Here is a 13,197-nt window from a genome sequence, read left to right on the forward strand (position 1 = left end):
AAGCCAGCCTAAATATAGCTATCTCCTGAGAGGCTCTGACAGTGCCTGACTAACACAGATGTAGAAGCAAGGAAGTTTTGAATAAACTCGGGTTACGGTATTAAAATTAAAGGGATGAAAAGAAGCCTAGATGTCCATCAAATGATGATAGATAACGAAAATATGGTACAAATACACAATGAAATTCTATTTAGATGTAAAAAATTAAATCATGGGATTTATAGGTAAATTAATAGAACTGAAAAATATGCTGAATAAATTATCCCAGACCCAGTAAAACAAACACTACCTTAGCTTTCTTATTTGTGGATACAAGATTCAAATCTTTAGATTTCAGTGTATAACCTGAAGTAACTATAGAAGCCAGGAAACTAGAAAAGGACCACTAGAGGTGAGAGGAAAGAGTTCTGGAGAGGATCAAAGGGGAAGTAGAAAAATGTTGGGACTTAAATAGAGATGAAAAAGAAAGGATAATATAGAAGGAGAAATAAGTAAATTCCATGCTTAGATTTTATCAAGCTTGTGGGCCTTGTGCTTGCTGTCATGATCATTGTGAATTCATGTGAGCATATCTACCTTATTGTGTCTGAAAACAGTTTCCAGTTTCCTTGATATTATTCCTCTGGCTTTTAAAATCTTCCTATGCCTTTTAGGGCTAAATATATTCCTTTTAGGGCTAAACATTCTAATGTTTATCTCTTATTCTCTTCATATTGACCAGGATTAAGTCTTTGTATTAATGACCATCCATTTCAAAAAGTTTCTTTAATGAGGGTTGAGCAATGTGCAAACATACAAACATAGCAATAAGATTTCACAAATTGTTTTATTGCCATGTCCACATAGAATACTAGTAATAGGTTTTCCCCTGGTGCCCATGACCTATCTAGTTACAGGCTCTTCACCACATTGTTGATGTCATGTATGGGTTTTATCTATCTCATAAGACAGTACTTAAATCTAATCAAAAAATGTTTGGTTACTCTTTTAAATTTGTGCCACTATTGCGTCATATGGCATGTATGGAAAAGCATGTCATTAGTATGGCTCATAGGATTCTGAGCTGGGTGAGACTAACATTTACTTTTCTCTTTTGACAGCTTTTATAATACCTTCCAAGAGTATGAATGCTAGCCAGTAGGACTGAAGCTTCCAGTTGAGTACCAATTAGATCTCTCTATGTTCTTGTACACAAACATGTAGTATCTTCTGTAATAGGATCTTAAAGCTAAATTGTAGATGGTAGACAATATCAATGGCACTACCCTGTCATGTTGAAAGATTCCCCTGGACCAACAATTCAAAAAACATAACCTGTATGTGGTCTTTAGGGAACATATACTGTATATTTGGGAACTTGCTCTATTTAGAAAATAATTCTAAATATATTCTCTCTCTCTCTCTCTCTCTCTCTCTCTCTCTCTCTCTCTCTCTCTCTCTCTCTCTTTTGTATATGTATGTGTTAGAAAATTTCTATAGTATTAGGTTACATATGGCTTTTTCAAAAGACATTTAATGTTAGATATTATTGCCAGTATTCCTTCCTCTATCCTGCTCTCCCATCCCAGAATCCTTTAATATTTCATTTTCTATACTTTTTCCCACATATACATATGTACACATATGTAAAGCTTAGTAACTAACACATTTGAAAAAACATATAATTTTTGTCTTTATGAGATTAGGTTATATAAGTCTGGATGATTATTGCTAGTTCTACGCATTTACCTATAAATTTTATAAGTTCGTTTTTCTTAAGTTGTTACATTTTTAAAAATTTGCCAGCACATGATGGCACATACTTAAATCCTACTATACAGAAAGTTAATTTAAGATTTTCAGAAGTTCAAGGCCTGACTGTACTATATATATCAAGACTATGTCTCAAAAATACACAAAATATAAAAGTTAGCAGCCAAAGAACTAAGAAGAGAAGTGTACCAAAGGATTACTGATCTGAGAAATTAAGAACTACATGTTTATAAAATAACACATAATGAGGGACCACTGTTTCTCAAAAGAACACATTCAATGTATTCAAGGTCTATGATTATCTGAAGGAGATCAACAACTAAGTAAAGCAAGGTGAGAATCTTAACAAACTCCTAAAACTATTGGGATCTTTATTATAGACACTGGACTAAAAACTCAGACAAGAAGAAGCAAATTAAAAGCAAAATTATAATTATCGTAGGGACTTAATAATAATTATCTTAGAATCACTCATGAAAATATTCCTCAGGTTTATTTAAAAATTGTGGGCAGACAAGAATCTCAAAGCATATCTAGGACCAATCTTATTATATTAGTTTCATTCAAGTTAAATTTACATTCCATCTTTAATCAGTGTGTTTAACCAGTTCTCTAGACAGAGGAAGCAGATTGATTCTTTGCTCCTGATGAAAAACCAGATAACTTATTTTTTACCATCAACTGTGATCATATAGGCTCAGTACCCATTTAATATGAATGAGATTACTCAACCGTAAAGTATATTACATCTCTATTCTTGAAGAAAATACTCATATAAGTCTTTTATACTCTTAACCTTCCATAAAGTAAAGCCAAAGACTCTGAATCCCTTTATCCTTCACACTAAAATAATTAAGAGATTATTTGTGATGCCAAATTTCTCTAGGAGAAATATTAAGATGTACAACAAGCCTTTAAAATAGATATTCTATTTTTACCAAAAACAAAGAATAACAAAAAATAAACTTTTAAATTTTGTAATAGAACTTAGAATTATCCTACAAAGCTTCCCAGCTCAAAAATGCTGCTTTTTCCATATACCATCAAAGACTAAAGCCTGAATTTAGATTATTTGAGATGAATTCATACAGATTCTTACATTGCCCATTTTCTAAAATCCTCTTAAGAATAATCTCCAATATCAATCATACTTATGAATCACTTAACCATACCCCTGAGCTAGGAGCAAAGTGGATAGGAAGAAAGAGTGATAGCACTATGAAAACTGAAACCACAGCACACTCCTATCATTGGCAGGAGGAGATCAAAATGTCTAAACACACACACACACACACGCACACGCACACGCACACGCACACACACACACACACACACACACACACACACACAGGAAAAAAAAAGAGAGACTAAACATCTCTAAAGTGGCCTGAAGAAATTCTTCAAACTTGTAATTACCCTAGAAGGTAAATCAACATGAGAGAAGCATGGGTTAGGAACTTTATAAACTGTGTATTTTCTTTGACCCATATCTTCTATGTAGATATCTTCTATTTATCTTCAACACCAGAGAGTGTCTTTTCCATCTCTTGTATTCTGTTGGTGATGCTTGCATCTGTAGCTCCTGATCTATTTCCTAAGTTGTCCTTCTCTAGGGTTGCCTCCATGTGTGATTTCTTTACTGTTTCTATTTCCACTTTTAGGTCTTGGACTGTTTTGTTCAACTATTTCACCTATTTTATTGTATTTTCCTATATTTCTTTAAGGGATTTATTTGTTTCATCTTTAAGGGCTTCTACCTGTTTGCCTGTGTCCATTTATACAATTTAACACTATTCAATTACTAAAAATGAGGACATCATTAATTTTGCAGGCAAATGGATGGAACTATAAAATATCATCCTAAAGGAGGTAACCTAGACCCAAAAAGACATGCATGGTATATACTCACTGACAAGTGGATATTTTTATTAGTCCAAAAGTACAGAATACTCATGATACAACCCACAGACCATAAGAAGTTGAACAAGAAGAACTTAGAAAAGGGAACAAAATAATCACAGGAGGCAGAGGGAGGGAGGAACCTGGGTGAAAGAGAAGGGCATGGGGAAAGGGTGTAGGATCAGGTTTGGGGAGAAACAGGAGGAAATCCCAGAGGGCCAGAAGAATGAATTGAAATAGCTACTGTGGGGAATGGGGGCAATGGAACTGCTAGAAAGTCCCAGAGACCTGGGATGTGAGAGGATCCCAAAACTCAATAGGGATAATCTTAGCCAAAATGCCCAACAATGAGGAGATGGAAGCTGAAGAGACAATCTCCAGTAGATAGACAGGGCCCCCAGTGGAAGGATGGGATCACAACCAACCTTCAATGTTTTTGATCCAGAATTGTTCCAGTCTAAAAGAAATGCAGGGACAAAAATGGAGCAGGGACTGAAGTGAAGGCCTTCCAGTGACCAGGTAAGCACAAACCTGACTCTTCCTGATGCTGTTACACTTGCAGACAGCAGCCTAGCATGACTGACTTCTGAGAGGCTTTACCAGGAGCTAACTGAGATAGATGAGGATACTTAAAGACAACCATTGGACAGAAGTCAGCGACCTCTATAGAAGAATTAGGAGAAGGATTGAAGGAACTGAAGGGGATAGCAGAGCCATAGGAACACCAACAGTGTCAACTAACCTGGACCCCTGGGAGCTCCCAGAGACTAAGTAACCAACAAAAAAGCACACATGTAGCCCCCAGCACATATGTTACAGAGGACTGCCTTATCTGGCCTCAGTGGGAGAGGATGTGCCTAATCCTCAAGAGACTTGATGCCTTGGGGAAGGGGGATAACATGGGAGTGGATGGGTGAGTGGGAGAACCCTCTCAGAAGCAAGAGGAAAGTGATGGGGTGAAGAACTCTTGGAGGGGGGACCAGGAAGGAGATAATGATTTTTTTTAATTGCCATAAACAGAATGAGAAGAAAACATCATGATCTCACACTGAACTATGCTTTCCTCAAATTTGGATTAAAGTACAAGAAGTGAAACTAGACCTGCCCAAAGAAATAATTTCTTAACTTTGAAATGATGACTGAAATACTGATGGATTTCCTACCAAATGAAAAACCCTGAGTTTATGTTTCCTGTCAAGATTATACATATTGAAATAGCTGGAATAAGACCCATTCCTTTATTCAGGAGGTAATTCCAGAGTATACTGCCGGCATTTCTACTGGATATGAGATAAAAGTTGAGAAAGACCCTGCTACTCTTAAACTCATGATGCAGTATGGAAAGTGTGACAAATATATGCAGAAATGCGAAGAAATAAGCAACCAGGCCAAGCTAAAGCTAGTGGCTTGGAAGAAGCAGTGAGTTTTTTGTTATTTTTAAAGGATCACAGTTTCTTCACATATTCATTTGCACAAGCCAAAGTCCAGAATTTCTGAGGATAAGTTTAGACACTTAATAAAGAACAGCACAGCAGCTCTTAAACCATCTGTTTTTCTCCAAGGATGAAGATCCATCACACGCAAATTTTCACTTCCGTCTAACACTGTAAGAATATTATTGTCAGATGGAAAAGGTAATATTTGTTTTATAGCTAGGATAATAAACTAGCTATAGTCAATGGCTTTTGGATGAAAGAAGAAAAAAAAGAAAGTGAGTGGAGAGAGAGGAAAGGAAGGAAGAGAGAGGGTAGGGGGGAGGGAGGGAAAAAGCAAGAGAAAGAAACAATCACATTATTAGCCCCAATGTAACTCCCTTTCTGTAAGTGCCTTCAATCCACTTAAATGTCCGGTTTCAAACCTTCCAGTGAAGAAATATGGCAACAAAAAAATTAAAGAGAAAAATAGAACTTTGCTGTAATAAGTCAGAGATACATTATAAAACAAACATGGAGGATTTGTAAAAGCTTCTTTGTTCAGATCTGGAGGTTATAGTAACAGAAGGCTAACTTGTACCTGGTAAGGAACAATACTGCCATGAGCTGTGCCCCAGCGTTTTGCTTCCTTTTGTCCAATAAGATAATTAGCAGCTACTTGGGTCAAGCATGCCACCTGCCAGAATAAAAATAGGACGAAAATGAATTAGTTTACCTGTAATTGTGAGCGAAATGTTATAATATAAAGCCACTTCACTTCATGTCATCACATAATGAAAAAGACCCCAATTCATTGATAACATGCACATGTCGTATTCTCTTCACACAAATAGAGAACAGTACTATATTATTGCATGACTAAGTAATGATAAGTTTAAAAATATAAACACACAAAAACTTTCTGAAAAGACCATCTGAAGGTGGATGTTAGCCAAGCCAAAGTCACCTTGGTCTAGCCTTGAGGGGAAAAAGAAGCTACAACACAGTGAGTCAGCAACTAGGGAATGAACTCCCTTCTCTACTATGCCCTATTTTCTTTCATCATGACACCAAAAAGCATGCATCATCACAAAGGCCAGTGAACCAACACAAGGAGCTATGCAGTCTTTTAAGCTTTTCAACAAAGAAATGATGGCAAGTTTCTATTAAGCCAGTTTAGTTGAGTTTTGAAAAATACCCAAGCATCTTTTGAAATAAAAAAAAAACAAACAAGATTTTTTAACTCATTTATAAACCTTCCTCATAAGCAAAAATATCTCTCACAACTTAATCTGACCTCAAGCTTCCATTATTAAGTACATTTTGTGTTGAGTACCATAGAGCTGTTTGAGGGTCAACTCACTTTAGCCTTGTTCCATTGACAGACCTTGAAAACCCTCTTATTTCAACTTTCATTGGTCTGTTGGTTGTTTTGAGACTTGAGATACAACCTCAGTCTATAAATCAGGGTATCCTGGAACAAACTTTATAACCAAGGTTAGCTTCAACCTTGCAGCAATTCTCCTGCCTCATCCTGCTGTGTACTGGGATTATGGCACAAGCTATAAACAACTTTCAAGTCCACATAAGGAAAACATGAGGATAATGGCAGGACTTCTATGACCATCCATAGTGATCTTAGGATCCCTGGATACATGTCCCTCCAGGGATCAGGACTATGAAAAGGTAATAAATGATATTTCATAATCCACAAGAAAAAACCCTCTGAGTTCATAACATAGCTTTAATACAGCGTTGGCTACATCATTATTATTCCTCTTCCAGATCATCAGATGTGACTGGGAACTAACTCCACATATAATCCAAACATACCCCAAACTGACAGTAGCTTCTGGAACAACTCAGATGTTGATTTTTCAGGGCAAGGTTCCATAAGCATTTCTTGCCTTGTGCCTGGCATAGGAACTACACCTCCTACAAAAGGTATCAATAGGAATCACGCTGAGTGAATCTTGCTGCCATATCAGCCATTCTCCTTTCATTTGGAGACTAACTCTCATTTTTGTGTTCATTTACTGCTTTGCTGAAATTGGAACTGCCTTGTGGCAGCTGGTTCGGCTGTACTACCCAGGTGGCAAAACTAATAAATTCTGAGTCATCCACTTCTGGACTTCCATCTGGTCTTGGGCATTTGAACCATGAAGCACTCCAGGGCTGCTTGAGCTGCCTAGTGCTAATAACCATTTCACAGATCACTTCTGTGTCTTTCAAAATGCAAAATCAAAAGAACATTTTGTAGTAAAAATATCCTGGAAGGGAAGGCCAGAATCACGGTTTCTAAGTTTTGCCAACACCCAAGTAGGTACATGACTCTTGGCATCTCATTTAACTTCTTTGACCCTCAAATGCTTTCTCTATGAAGTTATGATCCTTTTAGCTAAATTTGTGGGGTTTACAGTATTTCAAATTCAAACAAATAAACATTTGAAATCTCAATATATAGAAAGATAATATCGTACATCCTTTAAATAAAACATATGGCATAACCACAGAGAGTCTGAGCACAGAACACACACTTGCAAAATAGTAAATTATCTCAAAATTACAATTAACATCTTCATTTCAAACAATACTATTCTTTTTAGCTGTTAAATAATAATACAGAAGAGATGCAATAGTAGACATTTTCTCATTATTCCTCTTCCTAAATCTGGGGATATTTTCTGAAGTCTGAAGTTGGTAAGACAGATTCATCTTTCATATATCTTTTTTGAGGTCTTTTATTTTCTCTTTCAAAGAAACACCAGTGAAAGTCATTCTCTAAGACACTCTAAAAATACTAAAGGCCAAGAACTTAAATTCATAAAGGTAACTACTCCAGAAAATTAGTCACTATAGATGTGTTTTTCACTACACCATCATTAGCAAAGACACATGAAACAGTAGATTGGGTGGATGATCACAAGCAAATCTGTAAATCCTAGGACGAGGTAGGCAATGGCTAGACTCAAGGCTAGGTATCAACCTGGCTACTTTATTTCTTATATACCTTATTTTTTCCATTTCAGGTGTGTGAGTGTGTGTGTCAGAGAGAGGAGGCAGGGAGAAGGAGAGGGAAAGGGAGAGGGAGGAGGGAGAGGGAGAGGGAGAGGCCTAGATGTCTTGGAACTCAGTATGAAGACCAGGTTGGCCTAGAGTGCAAGAGATGGACCTGCTGATCCTTTCAATTTTTTTTACTTCTTTTTGCCTGACCCCGCCTCATTTAGAATAAATTTGAATTAAAGACCAGAATTTATCTCTCTCAAAGTGTTCTAAATGAAATATAATATCCATTTCCTCTACAAATCAGTAGTTAAGTTTCAAAAGTTTTCAAAATTAGCAGGTTCTCAATGGGTAGAAAGGTTAAATAAGATTTTAAACCAGTTGTCATTAAAATAAAACTGTGATTTGTTGGTAGCTTCTCAAAGACAAATCTGGATGGGGAAAGAATTCTATTTTTGAGAAATAGCAATGGGGCTAAACTTAGTTCAATATTTAGAGGGGGCTTACAAACATGAGAGTTATCTACTGCTTATAGGACTGTATTTTAAGGCAGGAGAAGGGGAGAAAGTCAACAGCTATGAGGTGATTTTGTATGAAAAATCAGAGGTTTCTTGGGCAATTAGTGACACATTTTTCACAAATTAAAAGAATGCAGGATGTGACTTTCAGGTTACTAACTACATACTAACCACTCACTCTAAATACTGCACTAGATCATTACTTTCATCCCTAAGCTTAGGCTCATTATTTCATCAAATGGACGTTATATAATTTACTCAGAATGTTGCCTTTATACGGTTTCATCTAAACAAAAAGGCCAACTTGGCTTAAATAATAATAAGTCTGTAGTAAATGTATTATTTTAAATAACAGTGGTCCTGATAGTCTTTGTATCTACCCAGAAGTCCAATTGGGACTAGCTTAAGTGAATCACAAGGGCACAGCCCCTAGAGGCTTGAAGAAAGTTGTGCTCTTTTATGTCATGAAGTAACCTTATGATGCCCAACCTGACCACATGCTGCACTTCCAGAAAGCAAACTTAAGCCATAAAATATTTCATGTACAAAAGGAAAACAATATTGAGAGCAAAAAGAAAACTAGAACTATGGTCCATTGTATCAAATAGGTCACTGCTCCTGATGCCATGTAAATTTGTGCTGATCAAACACTAAGTTACATTAAATTCCAAGCAAACTTGCACTTACCTATATCTCTACTGAGTCTTAATGACCAATCTTTTGTTTGCTTTTTTGTTTTTGTTTTTCGAGACTGGGTTTCTCTGTATAGCCCTGGCTGTCCTGGAACTCACTCTATAGACCAAGCTGTCCTCGAACTCAGAAATCCGCCTGCCTCTGCCTCCCAAGTGCTGGGATTAAAGGTGTGAGCCACCACTGCCTGGCTTAATGGCCAATTTGGCCAATTTTAACATCATCTTTTCCAACAAGCCCCTTGTTCTTCACACTAGCAATAAAATGTTTCCTGGCTTTAAATGAATAAAGTACCTTAATACAACTCTCTGCTATACTTTTCTAAGGTGACCTTGTTCTACAATTATAAGGCACTAAGATGTCAAAACTAAAAGCTACTAGATTATTGTTCTCAAACATAGCTGTGCACCACAGTTACACTGTAAAGGGACAGATGAATTCTTGGGACCCACCTCTAAGCTTCTGAATCACATTCCCTAGGGACAGTATATGAGAAAAAAATCATTTGGTTAGTATACTTTTACTTGCACATGATATTTGAAAACCAAAGCTTTAATAATGACCAATCAAATAGTTTGGCATTATTACACATGGGTAACTAAAATAATGGGGAAGCAAAATAACTTGTCTTTGATCACAAAGCTAGTCAACAACACCAACTCCTCTGTTTTCCCCATGCTATAACATTTGTGTCTTCTCTTATTCCTTTTTTTTAATTAGAGACTGTTTTAAGATAAATACTGTTTAGTATAAACCCTTTTAAATTCTCATGAACATAACATTGAATTTCAGTGTTAAAATTTTTAATAGTTTAACTAGTAGTTAATAGTTGTTTATTGAACAAATGCTGGAGACTGCTATGTGAATGACACTGCGCAGTATGTAGAAATTAATTAACTAACTAATTAATTAAATGCTATATGATCAGCCTCCTATAATCTTATGACTAGATGAGACGATAAATCAGTATTAAGGCACCTAGTGGAGCGAGGAGATAGATGAAAATGAATGATCATACTGAGTAAAAGCTCTAAGACAAAAAACAGAGACTGACAGCAAAGCAGGGGAGCCTCAGTCAGTCATGGGCCTCAGATGCTATCTGATAGCATTTTTAGCCTTTGGTTTAGAGAAGCTAGGGGTTAGTACATTACAAAGACCTACCTAGTACTCACAAAAATATTAAACAAGACAAAGAAGTTAGTAATAGATGGTTAATAAGGGGCCAGAACAATATAAGATTATCTGCAAAAGAAAAAATGTAATTCACAGCTCTCTGCTACTTCCTATTCCAGAGACAGCAGGATCTTTCTGTGTGGTGCCAGCCTTGTCCTTTAGACAAATGGTAAAAGTTGGAGTGAACGGATTTGGCTGGTGTCTGGTTACCAGGGTTGCCTTTTCATCTATATCTGGCAAAGTGGAGATTATTGCCATCAAGGACCCCTTCATTGACTTGAACTACATGGTCTACATATTCCAGTATGATTCTACCCATAACAAGTTCAACAGCACAGAAAAGGCTGAGAACAGGAAGCTCCTCATCAATGGGAAGCCTATTACTAACTTCCAGGAATAAGATAGAACTAACATTAAATGGGATAATGCTGGGGCTGAGCACGTCATTGCATCAACAGTTGTCTTCACCACCACAAAGAAGGCCAGGGCCCACTTGAAGGGTGAGGCCAAAGGAGTTATCATCTCTGCCCCTTCATCAATGCCCACATGTGTGTGATGGGTGTGAATCATAAAAAGTATGAAAACTCACTTAAGATTGACAACAATGCTACCTGCACCACCAACTGCTTAGCCCCCCAACCAAGATCATCCTTGACAACTTTGGCATCATGGAAGGACTCATGGACACAGTCCACAACATCACTGTCACTCAGAAGACTGTGGATGGCCCCTCTGGAAAGCTGTGGTATTATTGCTGTGAGGCTGCCCAAAAGAACATCATCCCTGCATCCATCGGTACTGTCAAGGTTGGGGTCAAGGTCATCCCAGAGCTGAACAGGAAGCTCACTGGCATGGCTTTCCAAGTGCCTAACCCCAGTGTATCCATTGAGGATTTGACATGGCACCTGGAGAGATCTGCCAAGTATAATGACATCAAAAAGGTGGTGAAGCAAGTATCTGAGGACCCATTAAAGGGTATCCTGGGATACACTGAGGACCAGGTTGTCCCCTGTAAACTCAACAGTAACTCCCACTCCTCCACCTTTGATGCTGGGACTGACATGTTCTCCATGACAACTTTGTAAAGCTCATTTCCTAATATGACAATGAATATGACTGCAACAACAGAGTGGTGGACTTCATGGCCTACATGGACTCCAAGTAGTAAGAAGCCATAGACCACCCACCCCAGCAAGGACACTGAGAACAAGAGAGAGACCCTTGGTTGCTGAGGGGTTCCTGTCCGAAATTGGCCCCCAAAACTCAACATCTCTTTCAGTTTCCATCCCAGACCTCCACAATAATGGGAGGGGCCTACGGAGCCCTGCTTTCTTGAATACCATCAATAGTTTGCTGCACTCACAAATAAAGAGAAACTAAGTCGCATGTAAAGGAAAATCAATTAATACCTGTGTCCCCCACTCCCAATACATCTATGAAAGCTAGGAGTACATGGAGAGATGTACTCTACCTTCACAAATGCCCTGGGTAACACAAACAACTTTACCCAGCAAAATTATCATCTACTGTTCTATCAAAATAAGAACTTTTCATGATAGAAACCTGAATTCATGTCCATTAAATCAACCCAATGATGAATATAGAAAGCAATACTCTAGAATAAAGAGAGGAACAAGCACACCAAGAAACTCTAGAAAGAAAAGTTGTAGTTACTGAAACACAAATATGACTAGAAACACTAAAAGCAAAAAAGCAACAAAATTACTCCAGTCAATACATACTTTCACTAATAACTTTAAATATTACTTACCTCAATTTTCCAATCATTAAAGAAACAAGAATCTGGCCCTGAGCAGACCTGGGCTGCTGGCTATGCACCCACCCCTACAATACCCAGAATAATCCCAACTCTCTTATGTTCTGAAACACTTATGATCACAGGAGAGGCCACAACATCTGCCCCAACACCGGAAGTAACTGGGACACCTGGGATCCAGGGACACAGTCTGAACCTGCACCAGGAGCAGCCCCAGAGTGCTGGCTCTGTATACACTCTTACAACACCCAGAGGGAGCCAAATACCCAGGTTGTCTGAAACTCTGAGGATCACAGGATCACAGAGGAAGCTCTATTCCCAGAATACCAGACACATCCAGGACCACTGGAGCTCTGACACACTCAAGATCTCAGTTGAGGACAAACCATCTTTCCCAACACCCAGTGTAACTGGAACCCCCACAGGAACCAGGGAAAAACAAACCTCATCCCAGCCAGAGGCATGGGTTCCTTCCAGCTTGCACCAGTGCTCAGAGCAGACCCCCCTGGATCTGGATCCAAATCCACCCCTGCAACTCCCAGAGACAGCTTGAATTCCAAGAGCTCTGACACAACAGAATCTCAGGAGCTTGGTTAAACTAGGATTTCAGGATCCAAGAGGCAGCTTGACTCCACAAAGCTCAGAATCACACAGGATATCAGGATCACAGGATCCCAGAATCACAGGATCACAAAGACAGCTGGAATCTGAGTAGTTATGAAACAGCCAGGATAACAGAAGAGACAAGCTCCAGTCAGAGACAGCAAGGGCAGATAGCACAGATGGCATCAGGCAAGCCCAAGAATATAAGCAACAGAAACCAAGGCTACTGAGGATCATCAGAACCCAGTTCAGCCTCTACAGCAAATCCTGGATACCCTATCACACAGGAAAAGCAAGATTTGAATTTAAAATCACATCTCAGGATGATGATAGAGGACTTAAAGAAGGACATAAAAAACTCAACAACAAC

The 13,197-nt window shown here is 38.1% G+C and overlaps 1 protein-coding gene across 5 annotated transcripts in view; it reads right to left on the minus strand.

The window, feature by feature from the left end:
* Sugct (succinyl-CoA:glutarate-CoA transferase) overlaps positions 1 to 13,197 on the minus strand; it is a 474,328-nt gene that overhangs the window by 261,107 nt on the left and 200,024 nt on the right. For all 5 annotated transcript variants that reach the window (XR_004114937.1, XM_031358181.1, XM_031358178.1 and 2 more), the window contains one exon: positions 5,665 to 5,760. Coding sequence is in view for 4 of the 5 variants with exons in the window: in XM_031358181.1 (XP_031214041.1) it covers positions 5,665 to 5,760 (96 nt within the window). In the remaining variant the exon portion in view is untranslated. The remainder of the gene's footprint in view (positions 1 to 5,664; positions 5,761 to 13,197) is intronic.

The sequence above is a fragment of the Mastomys coucha genome, unplaced genomic scaffold, assembly GCF_008632895.1.
Source record: "Mastomys coucha isolate ucsf_1 unplaced genomic scaffold, UCSF_Mcou_1 pScaffold7, whole genome shotgun sequence".
NCBI lineage: Eukaryota > Metazoa > Chordata > Mammalia > Rodentia > Muridae > Mastomys > Mastomys coucha.